Source organism: Protopterus annectens, chromosome 7.part0 (genome assembly GCF_019279795.1).
Source record: "Protopterus annectens isolate FY-2018-M chromosome 7.part0, PAN1.0, whole genome shotgun sequence".
In the NCBI taxonomy this organism is placed as follows: domain Eukaryota; kingdom Metazoa; phylum Chordata; order Ceratodontiformes; family Protopteridae; genus Protopterus; species Protopterus annectens.
Window position 1 is genome coordinate 1543013747 of NC_056739.1, and position 17427 is coordinate 1543031173.

The following is a 17427-nucleotide window of genomic DNA, read 5'->3' on the forward strand; positions in this document are numbered from 1 at the left end:
AATGACAAAACAGAAGCTTTGCACTGCACATTTATTTGTAATGCATCAGACAACATTATATATTGGAGAAACCTACCAGTATTTCCTAAAGTGTTTTAAATAAATGTGTGTACATCCCTTCAAGTTTTATTCATCCAGGTCTTGCCAGATACACAGTTTCTAAACAGAAAATCATTCCCTGACATTTCATAGTTTTTAGTGCACACGGCAAGGGAACCTATAAAACACAAATGAATAAAATAGGCAAAAGTTTATTTATTTATTTATTTATTTGTTTATTTAGTTTTTTTATTTATTAGTATTTGTTTACTGGGATTGTTCATTTGGTTATAAACCCATTTTCAGCAGTAACCTGTGGAGAAAAGCTCTACAAACAAATAAAATACAAGACAAAGCAAAACAATACAATACAGAGAAAATGAATGGAAATGTACAAACACATATAGGTAAATCATAAAGTGTAAGAGGAAAAATGGAACATCTGTAATAAAGTTTGATTATCTATGTGACAATAGGAGGTGTTGCCAGCCATGCCAGGAGAAGTAGGGCAGTGGATGTGTAACATATGCCAGCACAGCTAGCTGTAATTTAGTGCAGAATTGTATGTTGGTTGAATATCAAACTGATTTGTACAGATGCTTGTGTTGAAAATGTATTTGTAAAGTTGCTTGTGTTAAAATGTATCAACAGTGTGCCCTGCTGGAAAGAAAAGAAACATACATTTATTTTATTTTTATTTAACATTTGTTTACTGGGAAAGTCTGACTTGGAACAAAGACAATTTTCAGAGGATGCCCAGGGAGAAATGCTCCAGAAGCATGTCTTTGTAACATGGGAGGAAACCCACATGAATGCAGGGAGGACATGCAGACTCCACACAGAAGGCACCCCAGCCAAGAATCGAACTGGAGAACCTCTTGCTGTGAGGCGACAATGCTAGCACTGCAGCACTGCACCATCCAATGTATTATTGTACATGTACATGTATTATCATAATTTAATTAAATGCATATGTTTCAACAGAGGATACTGGAAGAAAAGAGGTTAATCATAATCCAGCTACATCAAACTTTGAAAAATATCTGAAATTAAATTCGACCATAAATATGTTATTTTATGGCTTTGAATGAAGCCAGAGATGTAATGTCTCTAAGAAGTATGGCTTAGTAGCCCTGTAGGAAGAAGGGAAGTGTTTTATGATTTCCAGCAGCTGCACCAGACCTGAGCAATGCTCATGTGTGTGCATTAATGACATGCAAGTGCTAAACCCGGAGAGCTCTAGTGATGAGGATATTGTTTGGATATTGTTTTTTTTTAACTATGTGACTGTTTCCAACTGTGTTATTTTCAGTATTTCCTGTGAATGAAACACTGGTGTTTACTGTAAATAGATATTTAGTATTTCCATGTCCTTTTTCATAGTTTCATAGTTTCATAGTATAGTACTAGGCTATCTGCCCTGGGGCATTTGTAAGCCTAGCCATAGTGATGTGGCTTTTGCCACCCCATGAAATGGTTCAAAAAATGTACAGAATAAATTTAGAATACTGTGCCTCTATCTAATAGTGACACAATGAAGGCCCCCTTATATAATAGAATTAGTTTACTGTGCCCCTGTCTAGCAGTGACACAGATGTGACCCCTGGGGTAAACTTATGATCTCCCATCCACTCAAGATTTCTCTTGAAGAGAGTCAGTGAGGGGCTCTGCCTAATACGAACTGGGATCTTGTTCCAAAGCATGGGAAGCCTCTGGGTTATGACTCTATCCCTCCAGCATGTCCTATTCATACTTGTGCCGAGGTTTAAGACTTTAGCTCTCGTGGCCTTGATGGATTTGGATTTTTTGAGGTGGAGCATGTCCATCAGATCCTGATTGGACATGGCCTTCAGAGATCACCTCTGAGCAGGCGGTATGCTACTGAATAGAGCTGAAGTTTCTTTAGTCTGGCAGAATAAGACATATGTTGGAGACCCTTGATCCTCTTGGTGAGGTCCTTTTGTGGTCTCTCCAGCTGTTGCAAATGCCGGGTGAGGTACATACCAAATGGGGCATTGTACTCAATCATGGGTCTGATGAGGGAGGAGTATAGGGGTACAATGACATCCTTGGATCTGGATGTGAATCCCTTCATGATGAGGTGTGCAAGGTAGAATGTTTTTCTAACCACTTTGGCAACATGGGTGTCAAATGAGAGGTCGCTGTTGACTCGGGTCCCTAGGTCTCTGATTACTTTTTCCGTACTCAGTGGGTTGCTGTCTATGTGATAATTTGTGGGTACTTTGTTTTTCCCAAAGGGGATGACTATACATTTTTTGGCATTTAGTTTAAGGCCGTGACTCCGGCACCAGATGTCCGTTTCTATGAGGCCTTTTTGTAGGATGTATGTGTCCGCTGGTGTATCGACTATGGCGTCTAGTTTGAAGTCATCTGTGAACTTTGTCAGCCACAACCCTCTCATGTTTGCTTTAACATCTGAGAAATAAATGCCGAACAAGAGGGGTCCCAGGACAGATCCCTGTGGGACACCACTTGTAACTGGCTTTGAGTCTGACATTGCTCCAGCGATTTTAACTTTATGGGTTCTGTCCTTTAGCCAGTTTGCAACCCATCTAGTGACATAAGGGTTTACGTTTAAGCTGTTGAGCTTATCTATGATGCCTGAGTGGGGTATTGTGTCGAAGGCCTTAGCCAAGTCCAGGTAGGCTGTATGGACTGCTTTGCCCTCATCAATGGCTGTAGTGACTGTTTCAAAAAAGTCAACCAGGTTCAAAAGGCAGGATCTTCCCTTAACAAAGCCAAACTGGGTGGGGTCAAGGGTCTGTAGGTCCCCTATGTCTCTGTTTATGAGTTCCATAATGATTCTTTCCATAGCTTTGCAGACCAGGCTGGTTAAGCTTATGGGGTAGTTCCAGGGTCTGTAGAGGCACCCCTTTGTGTAGTGGGACCACTGTTGCAGTACGCCAGTGTTCAGGTACATATCCCGAAGTAAGGCTAAGGTTAAATAGCATTTTTATGTGTGGGTTTAGCTCCTCTTGGAGTTCACATAACCAGGATACCATCAGGTCCCATTGATGCTGTGTTTTAGCTTTGTTTAGGGCAGTTCTCACTTGGACATCTGAGATGACAGGAGATTACATTCAGCTGGGATAAGTATTTCTTCTTTTGGGGGTGAGGAGGGAGAAATTTGCACTGAACCTGTCAGCCAGAATGTTGGCAATATCTGTGGGTTCAGTGTAGTTTTTGTTGTTGTGAACTAACTCTGGGCATATCGGTGGGTGTCCGGTGAGGTTTCTAACATAGCTGAAGAAGGCTTTGTGGTTATCTTTAGTGTCCTTAGCGATTTTTCTCTCAAAGTTGGCCTTGGATGTTTTTATGAGAGAACGTAGTTTTCTGCTAATGTTGATCAGAGATGTCTTCCCTTCATGGGATTTTGCTCTGACGTGCAGTAGCTTCCTTCTTTTGTTATACAATTTGTTTATGGCTGAGGTCCACCAGACAGGATGCTTGCCTTTGGTGGAGAGGGACTTGGATTTATTTGGGATTGCATGATCCATGCATTCTTGGAGATGTCCATAGAAAGCATTCGTGAAGGATTCAGCATTGTGGGATGTGGTATCCACTGGCACAGTGGGCTTAAAGGATACCATCTCAGTCTTAAGAAGAGTGAAGTCTGCTTTTGAGAAGTTTTTTGCTGTGGTCTTTTGTGCTGGGGGTGGAGGTGGGATATGTATATCCAGGGTGATTAGTTTGTGGTCAGATCTCACTAGTGAGGGGTATACGTCCGGTGTGGAGCATTTTGTCCCCATGTTTGTGATGATCAGGTCTAGTATATTATCTCCCCTAGTGGGAGAGGTGACTAGTTGTTCCAGACCATTTGAATTTATGAATTCCAGGAACCTTTGGGCTACGGTATTAGGGCTAGAATAATGTACCCAATCTATGTTTGGGTAGTTGAAGTCTCCCAGTATGATGGTATTTTGTGATACATTCATATCCTCCAATGTCTTCAGGAAGGCTGAGTGGGGTTCCTGAGATTGACAGGGTGGTCTGTAATATGCTACCAGTTGTATAGCAGTTTTGCCTATGGTTAGTTGCACCTGTATGGTCTCTGATGCTTCATGTGTTGCTACTAACCTGGAGGTGTGGGTGTCCTTGATGAATATGGACACCCCCTCCCTTTGTGGTTCGGCCCAGGTTTTGGGGCCGAAAAGCATGATACGAGGTATAGCCTGGTAGTGCTGGGGTGCTCTCAGGAGGAGCCTTGAACCAGGTTTCAGTTACTGCACAGACGTCGATGTTCTCCATGCTGAGGAGTGCATCGAGTGCCTGCATCTTGAGATTTAGACTTCTGGCGTTGAGTAGCATTACCCTTAATTTTTTTCCATTTTTGTTTTCTAAGGAGGTGGGTTTGTCTTTTGAGCCTTGCCTAAAAAAGGCACTATGGGGGTGGCAAGAGCCTTAGCCAATATCCGGAAGCCCAGTGGTGACAGGTGTAAGCCATCCCTTGCGAAACAGCATGGCTTGTCCAACATGTCATCCCAGGCAGACAGACATTGGATCCCCTTAAAATGACACCAGTACTTGAGCCAATTATTAAAGCTGATCATCTTGTCTTTGCATTGTGGCATCATTCTTGGTGAGGGCAAGATGCTGCTCAGGGTCAGGGTCATACCAGCCTGGGCTACATAATCGGAGAGCTCCTCTATGTCTCTTTTCATGTAGACAAGGGAGGTACGCCTCAGGTCATTCACGCCAGCATGGACAATGACAGAGTCATATTTGTACTTGCTTTGGAGTGACTTGCGTTATGTGGCGGATCCTAGCTCCCGATAGACAGCTCACAGTCACCCTCTCCTTGTTCAGCCTGGTCAGTGGGACATCAGTGTGTCTGACTATAGAGTCACCTATTACTAGTGTATCAGGCATGGTGTTTGGCCTTAAGGGCTGTGATTGGTTGACACACTGATTTATTGAAGTATGTGTTGCATGTGTTTTGTTTTGAGGTGGTGGATTTTTGGATGTCTGCTTTGGGAGCCTCTGTTGTTTTGGTAAGTTTATTATTAGAGCCTCCAAGTATGTCTTTGTGTTTTTATGTGTTTGGTTTGCAGTTGTGGTAGGTCTATGTGGGACTGGGATTGTTGTGTGTGTGGTTACCATCTCTTCCTGTCTGGTCATGCCAGCCCTGAGTTGAGAGAGTTCAGCCTCCAGTTTGGCTATATAGTTGCATCTCTCACATGTATTTGTGTTTGTTGGGAGGAGGAGAGGGTTGTCTGCGTACATGAGACAATTGTAGCATTGTCTCAAGATACCCAGATTGACCAGCTGAACTGGAGAGGATGCCAGTAATCTACCACTCGACATGCTAGAACAGTATAAGGAGTGCTGTACCTTTAAGGGAAGTGGATATTCACAGGGGTGGTAGGTAGATGTAGTGCTTTACTTAGTAAGAGAGTGCTTACTTAGTAGAGAAGTATTGAGAACAAGTGCTAGGCTTATAATATAGTGAGTAGTTTGATTATACTAAGAGTAGAGCTTCCTTAAGGGAAAATTTGAAGAGCAGACCTGGCGGAGCCAGAAGAAGTTTAACCTTGTTTAACTGGCACTGCGCTATGCGCACAATCGCGCAAAGCCGTGCAAATGCAGATTTTAAACAGTGAACTACAAAAGAGCTAGAAATGGTCCAAAACAACCAATTACTACAGCTTCTTGTGCTGAGGTCACTTCCTACAGGGACAGGTAGGCTGCTCAAGGCTCCCCACTCCCACTGGTGAGCAAAGAAACTTCCTTCTATCCAAGTAAGGTAATGGAAAACACAGGAACTACACCACAGCCCAGAATACAGCAATGCCTGTAAACTGGCCTAAACTAGTCGAGGAGAGGCGAGAAAACAAGGATTGTTTTTGTTTTTGGTTTTTGATAGAAACACACAGAAAATGCAGAAACAGTGATAAATCAGTTACACAGGCTAGCACACTTTAGTGGGCAGCCTCAACAGTTAAATTAAACAAACAAACAAACAAACAAACTTTCGATCAAATTCGACTAAAAAGTAACTTTAAGTGCAGATTTTGAAATAATGCAGCAAACAGTTAAAAACAGTTCAAGCTAGTTCAGGGTAAGCTACAGAAGCTATTCCAAGTGAAAAAAAGCAAAGATACTTAAATTCAGAAAGTAGTTTTATTATTTATTATAAAATATATTTAAACGTCTCATTGTGGCTTGTTCTTTTAGAGAATATTTAAGCTTTGAGAGTATTTGCATATATTTATTTGGTGATAACTGTGGCCTGTCCTGAAAGCCTGGCTGTATGGTCAACATTACCATTCGCATTAATATTAATTTCACTCAGTATAATTAAGTACCCTTGCAAAAGCCTTAGGTGGCAGTGATAACTACCTTATAGCCTGAGCAGAAGGGGAATAGTTAGTAAACCTGTACCAGCCTTACCCAGGTGTGTGTGTGTGTGTGTGTGTGTGTGTGTGTGTGTGTGTGTGTGTGTGTGTGTGTGTGTGTGTGTCTGTGTGTGTTTGAGTAAATCAAATGTCAATGTGTGTGTGTGTGTGTGTCAGTAAATCAAATGTCAATGTGTGTGTGTGTGTGAGTGTGTGTGTGTGTGTGCGTGTGTGTGTGTGTGTGTGTGTGTGTGTGTGTGTGTGTGTCTGTGAGCTACTTGCAGCAAGGACATGAAGCACTGGTGGAGGAGTGGAGGACTTGGCTTGGGCACTCAGCTGAGAACTTAATTCTGAAGCTGTGCCAGTGGGGAGTCTTACTGGGGACCTGGAGGGACATAGAGGAATCCAGACCCCAGGCTGACTGTGTTCCCTGTGTGCTCTTAAGGGAAATTGTGCTTGATACAGAGAGGTCTGCATCTAGAAATACTGAGTGTATCCATTTTTGTTCCAAGTGAACATCCCTCACCAGTGTCAGTGGTGAAGATTCAGGCTCCTTGATTACTGGCCCAGAGTGGGGACATCACAATCTACTGCAGCTAGAAAAAAGGAAATTTAGGGCAAATACACAGTTCAGTGAGATTTCATATTTGATAGCAATAAATATGTGTTATAAAGCTTCCATCTGGTAACTAATAACCCTTTCAGAATCCTATCACGTAGTCAAACTTTTAGAAGTTTGAACCACATATGGTCGAGACCATACGCTCGAATTTGTAAAAGTTTGAGCATTTGAATGGAAATCTCCGTAAGTGGAGGTTTCCATTCACTTCAATGTGGTACAATCTCAGAGTTGGTATATTTAAGTAGTAGGGGCTGTGGGGAGGTGCAGTCCCCCCCTGTTTACAACTAGTTATTGTTTTGTCCATTGTGTAGTTTTTTTTTTTTTACACAGTCGAAGTTCTGTAACTTCAAACATAATGGTTCAACCATTAGGTGTTCGGAGTTACGGAACTTCAACTATCTAATATAGACCTGACCCTTTCACACTGGTTATGTGCCCAGCAAATTTTACATATATAAAAAAATATTAGTGGCATATTTATTTCAGACATCCGGAGTTTCCAGGAAGGATTAAAAAATGCATATAACATAAATCTATGATTCTCTACATGTATGTTTCCAGTGGGTCTTTTGTAAATGAAAACTGTAGCTAACTATACATTTTTATTGAAAACATATTAGCATATTAATGTTTCATTTATTTGCAAAGAGCTACTTGCGAACTGTGGTTGCCTGTGATGCCATTAATGGCAAAAACATCAAAAATCAGAATAAGACATTAAGTCAGAACCACAGACCGTCTTGGAATGAAATGGAGCAGCCTTCTAACATATCAGAAAAGGTATTGAATTGCTGTGTTTTTAATAATTATACAACAGGAATTAAAGCCCTGAATACTGTTGTTTCCTTGAAGTTATACTTTCTTCAAATTGTCTGGCATTTATACAGTCAGGAAGTGCTGAAAAGAATTGTTCTCCCTTGATGTGAAAACTTAACTACATTTCCAAACTTGGGTCTGTAAAGGCTCACCACCCTTAAGTTCTTGTCCTGTGTTTTACAGATTAAAGATTCGTTGCTGCATGAGCTACAACAAAAAGCAGAGGAAGCAGAACTGCTTCAGATGGAACTGCAGATGCTGGAGACAGAAAGAGTCAGGTTGTCTCTAGTGGAAGAAAAGTTAATGGATGTCTTACAACTGTTACAGAAACTGAGAGACCTGGTAAGAAACAGGCTTGGGTTTATGGATTTAGTGATGTATAGCAAAGAAATAAATCATAACCACAAAGGAGAATTTTATCAGTGTATATTAACCTAAAGTCTAAAAGGTAGTTCACAGTTCTGGTGCTGTTGCCTTATTTCACTGGTGATATTTCTTTTCCTACGGCTATATAACATTTCCACTGACACTGTTTTTCATATCACTTGACGTACTTTATGTATCCACTGGCTATTTTCAGATAACGTCTCACTCTGACTAAAAAAAAACAATAATTTGAATAATGTATGCTGATGTGTGCACTCATAAGGAAATAGCCACTCACTGGTAGTGCTTGTGGTTGCTGCCTGTGTGCTGTGTGAAACAGTCATATACAGTCTGCATTATTTTCTGTGATGGTGCATTCTATGTTTTACCCCTTACTTGGAGTAGAATTACTAGATAATTGCAAATTAGTAAAGAAAATTTGATTGTCACTTATAGTCACATTTTGTACATGGGGTTGGGGTGTCATATCAACAGTGACCATCACCTAAAGCCAATATTCACATCATCAGGTGGCTTACCCTGCCACAGTCATTCTTCTGTACCAAACACACACACCTACAGCCAGTTTAGATCTACGTGTATATATGTGTGTGCCTGTATGCATGTAAGAGTACAAGTTATTGCACCTTTAAGGCTTAATATTTATTTAGTTACATTTAAGTTTATTTAGTTACATTTTAGTAATTGTTTTGTGACTGAGTCAAGAATGTAAAACATCTTCCCGAAACAGCTACACACACACACGCACACATACATATATATATATATATATATATATATATATATATATATATATATATACATACACTCCAGGTGTGAACATAATAATAATAATACCGCCACCTTTCCTTTTAACCAGGTAGGTCCACTGATCGCAGAGTCTCTTTTCAGGGGTAACAGGCAGCAATACCTGGTTCAGAGGGCTAACTAGCTCAGCAAGTGCCCTACCCCAGTCCCATGAGCTATTACAGTAATCTCAGCCAGTCATAACATCATGACCCACAAAAATACATGCCCCTGTCTAGCTCTTCCTTGAAGAAAAAACTCCCTACCAAATTCATACCTTTCAGTACCGGCATTTCAGTAGCCTGGCTCTTGATCACGCCCTTAAACACTTTGCGCCTGGGGCAATTGCCCCCTTCACACCACCTTTGCTACACTACTGGTCTAGTTAAGTGACTTGCTCACAGTAGGCAAATGAAGGCTGTGAAAATCAACCCAGGACTGCTTCAACACCTACATCTAGCATCACATTGTCTTAAACCTTTTTACCAAATTGCCAAAGTAATCATAAGTATGCCTAACACAAATCTGCACCCACCAAATTAAAAGGGGAATTATTTGTAGCAGCATTCCATTGACCTGAACTATGAACTTTAGAATGCCTCTTACATTGATAGCACGTCTTTTGATTTTTGTATTAGAAAACATAAAGCAATAGCTAATATAATTTCACAGTCAGGATTGATACATGCCACTGTCATCCCAGAACTAATCGCCATCTCATGGCAAATACAGAGGGCTTGCCAGGATGTGAATAACCATAAGGCTGATGGTCAGTTACCATATCTTAGTGGGAGGGTCATGAAACCCCTACTGTTTTCATCCATCAGGTGACGTGTGTTGTTGGAAGGGTAATGATGTGCATCTAGTCACCTGATTAATGTGGCCTGTTAAACTACATGGGTATAAATGAACAAAGTATATTGTAACTGCCTTGCTGCTTGTAAAGAGCAAACTTGACAAGATTCTAATTCAACAAGTACAGTTCAGTGAACTTCAAATGCACAATAGCTATTTTTCCAAAGGAAGTCATTGCCAGAACAATTTCTAAATGTTTATCAGCAGTAACGTCTTTCTTTAGAGGGATTTCCTTTCTTCATGTTTATGCAGCCAGTGTGTGTGTGTATATATATGTATATATATATATGTATGGATCAACTTCAGATGCCCGAAACGCCAAACCGCCGAAACACAAATCACCGACACCAAAAGACCGACAACGCAAAACACCGAATACCATTACACCAACACACTACACGTAAACAACACAGTACACTACATAACATATCCACTAGCCCTAACCCAAACCCTAACCCTAAGGTCCGACACTACCGCACTTACCCTACCTGCACTAACCCTAACTCACTTACCCACCCCTAACCCCAAGATCCGACACTACTGCACACTCACCCTACCTGCACCCTAACCCTAACTCACTTACCCACTAACCCCAAGATCCGACACTACCCGCACACTCACCCTACCTGCACCTAACCTAACTCACTTAACCCACCCCTAAACCCACAGTCCCTCACTATCGCACACACCCTACCTGCACTAACCCTAACTCACTTAACCCACCCCTAAACCCACAGTCCCTCACTATCACACTTACCTGTCCGCTCCCTAACACGAAATCCCTCACTCTATCGACACTTACCGAGTCCGGGTTCTCACCTTGTCGGTCATCTGCGTTGTCGGTGTTTTCGACCCGTCGGATTCTGTGTCGGTGAAATGCGATTTCGGGCATCTGAAGGTGATCCATATATATATATATATATATATATATATATATATATATATATATATATATATATATATATATATATATATATATATATATATATATATATATATATATAGAGAGAGATTGTTTTTAGATGTTGGATTTGCCCATCACATAGGAAATTCAGGGGAACTTCCACTCTATAAAAATGCTTACACATAACTTTTTTTATCAATTGCTTTCCTGACCAGAGTTCTGCTCAGCAAGTTAGCTCCTTGTTGCATCATAGTGTAAGCAGTATAGTTAAAGTAGGGCAAAACACTTAGAACATTAACAAAATGTGCCATCACTGTCTGCAGCATGCTAATCTTGGCCCTCTATCACCCAGTGTAAGGTGAACAAACCGGCATATGTTGGAAAGAGGAGCCTGGAGCCCTAGGTCTGCACAAGCACAGAGAACTGACCGAAACTGAGTGCTCTTTGTGATATTCCCGACTCTAGCACCCTACACACAACTTGCATTCCAGAGCATAAGATAAAGTAATATAAATATTTTGTGAACAATGAAAGCTGTTACAACTGTACAAAGAGCAATGCTATCAGTAAAACATATTCTTTACAGTGATAATGGTCGGTGCAGTCATACTCTTTTTCATAAATACTGTAATATATTATAATGCATGCAAACTCCAAATTATATTTTTTCTAAACTTTCACAAATGTTCATATCTTGAAAACTGTACAACCTAGACATTGTTAGAACATTTTATTAACCAGGCCTATGCTTTCATATGACAACAGGAAATTCCTCTACAGGTGCATGTTTATTGAGATATTTACACAAATATGAAAACATATATTTACTTGTAAAATTAACAGTACAGATAATACTGGATATCTCTGAAGATGAGCAATGTACAGTGCAAATATCATAGACAGATATATTCAACAACATCTAGGGCTTCATTTAATGTCTTGCAACAGTTTTAAGTCTCTTGGTTTTTGAAGTATTAAGTACATATGGAAAATGTTTATTTTCATATTCACTAGCAAACTAATTGCAATATTTCAGTATAGTGTGATACACACCTGCTATGAGAGTAAATTTTCTTGTCTCCCTCATTGATGTTTCACATCATAAACTTCGGTAACATGTAGGTCTCTCAGTTATGCAAATATGAGCATGAATTTGAAAATATGAATAATAAGAGGTAAACAAAGATTCATTTCTCCACTGCAGACAACATAAACTAACAATCTTAGTGTCATTTTGTTAATAACTCCTTGCCCTTTATAATACTCCCTTTTATTAGCTGGTAAGTCACTTGGTTAAAGAAACCATTCCCAAAAACCTTCTGGACACCATAAGGCAGTATAGGTGTAAACTAGATGTATACAAAAAAGGCATTTTAGACTTGAGTGAGTTAAAACTTTTTTTATGTTTATTTATTTATTTTACTAATGCTTAGATCACTTCTCAGCATGCATGAGAATTTTTCAATGTTTTGTGTACCAATTTATGTTTGTTCATGTCTTGTTATTACATTGTAGTCAGAAACTAATGTAAAATATTCATCCTGCATTTTGGAGGTGGTAGACTTATTGTCTGTGTGTCCACTTTTAGAAACATGGCTAAAACACATTTGTTTTATTATGATGTATGGAACTTTTTCATAGTGTTTAATAGGCAAATACATTTCTAAATCTTAAAATACAGAATGAACCAGTGCAATAAAAAAATGCATATTCTGAAATTATTATACCCAAACAGTAGAGATTCCTTCAAGATATTTTGTTGGATGTGTGCATTCCACAGGGTTTGATAGCAATGTTAAGCATGCTTCTAACAGCATCACAGCTCACAATTTCCTAAAGTGAAGAAAAACATAATCTTTTTAAAAAATCATAGACACGTGGTTTTAATTCTAAAAAGAACATTTCTTTCATTTACTGCAGTTACCCATCTCCAGCCCTCAGTCCCCACTAGAATGACACCAGAATTGCCCAGGAGTCTCAGTAGTGTCATAGGTAAAAAACCAAGCCACCTTGCAAGTATTAGTTCACTGAAATAAACAAAATGGTCTGGTTTTTAAAGTAATTTCTCTGCAAAACACGAAAACGAGCACAGCCATCTTCTATACAAGCCATCTAAATACTGTACCCATCTTCCCATTCCTTCCTCCCATTCTTATGTATAATTATCAACATGAAATGCTTACTTTTACTCTCCTCTGGACTACAGACATCTGCACAGTTCTTAGGAACATTTTTTTTGCATAATGTACAACTCTTAAGAAGCAGAGCCACCAGCCATGGCACTCGGTTACAAAAGAGTAAGTCTGTCTGCTAAGAAGCTTCATCCTTTTGCCCAGGGTTTGACTTCATTATGCTTTGCCAAAACAAAGGGTGGAGAGAAGTGGGTAGCTGCCTTAGGTGCAAGATGTCAGGGGGTGTTACTGGGAGGTCGCTGATCAGGACGTAGTGCATTACTGGCATTCAGAAATTAAATCAGGGCTGACACTCTTCAGCACTCTGTGTGGGGTATTTAAACTGTATGACAATGAATGCTGATAGTGCATTAGCAGTCAGGACTGAGGCACGTCAGCAGTCTGTGTGGGATATTTAAACTGTAGCAAGGCATTTGTGGCAAGTGATTTAATACAGTTTAAAACAAAGAACCTTTTTTTTGGTCCTCAAGCACTCAAGTAACAGGGAACAGAGCAACTGACCTTGAGGAGAATGAAAAGGGACCCAGATTGCTGGCTTTTTGACCTGCTAGTTTTTTTTTTTTTTTTATAAAGGTGAGGGACACTAAATGGCAGAATGATGGCACCAAGTACTAGCTGAGCCAGCTATGATTCTCTGCTTTGTACAGTGTATGTCAGTCTGTCAAAGTCATTTAACCAGATTTATGCTCCGAGGTCACTTATGTAACAAGAAAGGGATATGCTCCTAGAGGTGATAATTGGTTAATAAAGACATAAAAATACTTAGCAGTCATGAAGAACATATGGGCAAATTGCATATGAAATTTGTCATGAATCACCTAGTCCTAAGTTTAACATTTTCACACAACTCCAAGGTCTGTGATTCAGTCCTGATCTCTGGTTAAGTGTCTGTTAAGTTTGACGTGTACTTAAATGTCTGTGTGAGTTGTGTCTGGGTACTTCTGCTTCCTCCCACCTCCCAAATAACTTGTTAGTTGACTGGCTGTAATAAACTGTCTATGTAATACATGCTGCAATTTTGCTTTCCCTTGTGGCCAGGGATGTAACTGAAAAGGGTGCAGGAATGACCAGCTCATTTACCTGGTTAATAAATACCTCAATCCACTGATTAATAATCAGCTCAAATGGTTTTAGAAATGCAGTTCTGGTCCACTGCCAAAACATTTGAACACAAAGACAATATGGCTTCTTTTGGACATGTAAGTTTTTGCAAGAGTTAGGTTATGCATACAGACTGCATGAAACCTTTTTGTCACACTTTAGAAAAGGGCATCATATCATCAGAAAGCACATAGTAGTTACATTTTAAACTCGCTCTTGGTCAAATTAAAGGCACCATATATTTCTCTGGCCTACTTTTTCCAAATGTTATGCAAGTCAAGCATAATAAAAATGTTTTTGCATCGAACTTTGCTTCGCAGAGATATGAATTTGGGCCCATATTTTCAACTAAGTGTGTTTTCTTACTATGAGGAATGTAATAGTGGGGCCAGTTTTGTGGTTACAAAAATAAATGATTCCTAAATTGCTTGAAAAATCTGATGTTGCTAGGATGTCCTATACACCCCATTAGGTGTGGTGCAATATCACTAAAGGTAAAGGAATACAGTAACTGATATAGCACTAGTATGCATCTGTGCCTGATCAGATGCAAGTGCATTTTCAATCTTAGAGGTCACTGTGGCTCAGCAGTTAGCACTGTGCACTGACAGTGCTTGTTGAAATGTAAATTTCATGTGCAAGCACCTTCTGTTTGAAGGCTATTTAACTGGGTGTTGTAGTTTTTTCCCCCTAGCATTCCAAAGACATTCCATAGGTAACTTGGAAGTCTTCCAAACTGTCCTTAGGTGTGCATGCCATTTGTAGTTGAGGGTGTGGGTGTTTCATGTGATAGACTGGTTTTCTAGCTAAGATTAGTTTCTCAGTTTTGTGTCCACAGTGAGCTGGGATTGGCTCCAGTGTACTTACCATAATGAAATGGATAAAGTTATCAGGCAATCAATGAAAGATGAATGAGGTCACACATGGTGGCAGAAGTAAAATAAAATGAAACAATGTTATTTATGCAGGATTTTTTTATTTGAGATCAGTATGATTGGTACTGAAGTACATAAATGTACAGTTGACACCATGTCATGGTTAGGCCAGACTGTGCAGAGAATACTCATGATGCGTCCAGACCCCTTGAGGATATCATTATTTCCTTATATCTTGTGCGATTTTGTATGTCACTGTCTGTCATTTACTGCAGATGAGTAAGGCTACAAACTCCTTATAAGCTTCATCTTGTAGTGTAATGTTCAATTCTGCCAACATTTGCCTACTCTGCGTACCCTCACAACTGCCCAGATTTTTGCTTCATATGTTTTATCTTTTCCTCATAACATTTGTGGTTTTCTAGCAAATCACTGATGATTAAACTCATTAAATAATGCCAGAAATTTCAGTGTCAGACTCCATCCATCCATCCATAATCTCTTGTTTCCATTTTTGTAGATAGGGTCGGGGTGTCACTTCAACAGTGACAATTATCTAGAGCCAATGTTCACACATATCCTTCAGAAAATGCGTGCTATCACAAAACCTGTTATTCTAGCAACTTTCTAACAGCAATAATTAAAAGTTGTCATTTTTTTTTTGGCCTTTGCCATCCCCGCCCCCATTTATTTTTGGCTTAATACAGATTTGTTGTGGTTAGAGGTTGAGAGGTGTGTATGTCAGTGTGATTCTGAGCAAGCAGCAGTCAGACAGTGTCTTTGGATTGCCTCTGAAAAGAAGATTGCACATAGTGGGTTTACCTAGTTAAATGAATAAAGTTAAATGTTGTATACCTGTATAACACTGCATTGTGTGTGTGTGTGTGTGTGTGTGTGTGTCTGTACATTTATTTATACACATAAGTAAATGTAATATGTAAATACCTGCAGAAGAAAATGTTAAGTTTGGTGGAAAATAGGTCTGTAAAAATTAACCTAGCCAAAAGGATTAACTTGTCCAAATCAGGAAATGGTAATAAGGGCAGAATTAAGAGAGACTGGAAGATTTAACTCTACATATGTGAGCTTCTAACAGTTATTACCATTATATGCTTTGAATGGGTAATGGCTTGTACAATATCTATTTCATTCATAAACAGTTCACTGAAAAATGAAGGTTTTCATCATGATAATATTAAATAGAAAAAAGATGTTAGCTTTCCATCAATCAACTGCTTTACATACACTGACATGCTCAGCTGTGCACAGACAGAGACAGGATAGCACAGGTTATAATTACTGGCACTCTTCTAAAATCCAAAAGTAAAGGCACACTCTTTTGCTAATACATATTTTAATTACTTTTATTTAAAATTATATATTTGTTTATTTTTTCTGCACAAAAATAGAATACTGTCTAAATTGTTTCAAATTAATACACTTGTATTCAACTGATGTCACTTTAGTGCTTATGCATACCTGGACAAGCTACTGAAGGGGTCACTGAGGGAAATCATTTTATTTGGGTATTGTTTAGTGCTTGTGCATACATGGACAAGCTACTGAAGGGGTCACTGAGGGAAATCATTTTATTCTGGTATTGTTTAGTGCTTGTGCATACATGGACAAGCTACTGTAGGGGTCACTGAGGGAAATCATTTTATTCTGATATTGTTTAGTGCTTGTGCATACATGGACAAGCTACTGAAGGGGTCACTGAGGGAAATCATTTTATTCTGGTATTGTTTAGTGCTTGTGCATACATGGACAAGCTACTGTAGGGGTCACTGAGGGAAATCATTTTATTCTGGTATTGTTTAGTGCTTGTGCATACATGGACAAGCTACTGTAGGGGTCACTGAGGGAAATCATTTTATTCTGGTATTGTTCAGTGCTTGTGCATACATGGACAAGCTACTGTAGGGGTCACTGAGGGAAATCATTTTATTCTGGTATTGTTTAGTGCTTGTGCATACATGGACAAACTACGGAAGGTGTCACTGGTCACTGAGGGAAATCATTTTATTCTGGTGTCTTTTAGTGCTTGTGCATTCATGGAGAAACTACTGAAGGGGTCACTGAGGGAAATCATTTTATTCTGGTGTCTTTTAATGCTTATGCAAACACAGACAAACTACTAAAGGGATCACTGGGGGAAATAACTTCTGTTTATGTCATTTTAGTACTTGTGCATACATTGTCCATCTACTGAAGGGATTGCTGTATATTGGTATCATGCAAGTGCTTGTGCAATCATGGCAAAACTATTGAAGTGGCAAGGAAAAGGGATCACTGAGGAAATATGTCTGCATCGATATGTTTTTTAATAGTATACCAAGCCTACAGGCTGGTAAGTAGATACGAGATGCGCAGCACTGCTTATTTCAATCAATGTGCGTACAGCTCGAGTATATGACTATGAATCCCAAGAACACTGCATTACTAATTGCCACTTTACACAATTTTTCATTTACCTTTTATTATAATTAATCTC

General features: G+C 39.5%; 1 protein-coding gene across 1 annotated transcript in view; it reads left to right on the plus strand.

Annotated features, from left to right (window-relative positions):
• Positions 1–17427, plus strand: part of EFCC1 (EF-hand and coiled-coil domain containing 1) — a 489947-nt gene that overhangs the window by 458470 nt on the left and 14050 nt on the right. The window contains exon 6 of the mRNA XM_044078086.1: positions 8017–8175. Coding sequence (XP_043934021.1) covers positions 8017–8175 — 159 coding nt within the window. The remainder of the gene's footprint in view (positions 1–8016; positions 8176–17427) is intronic.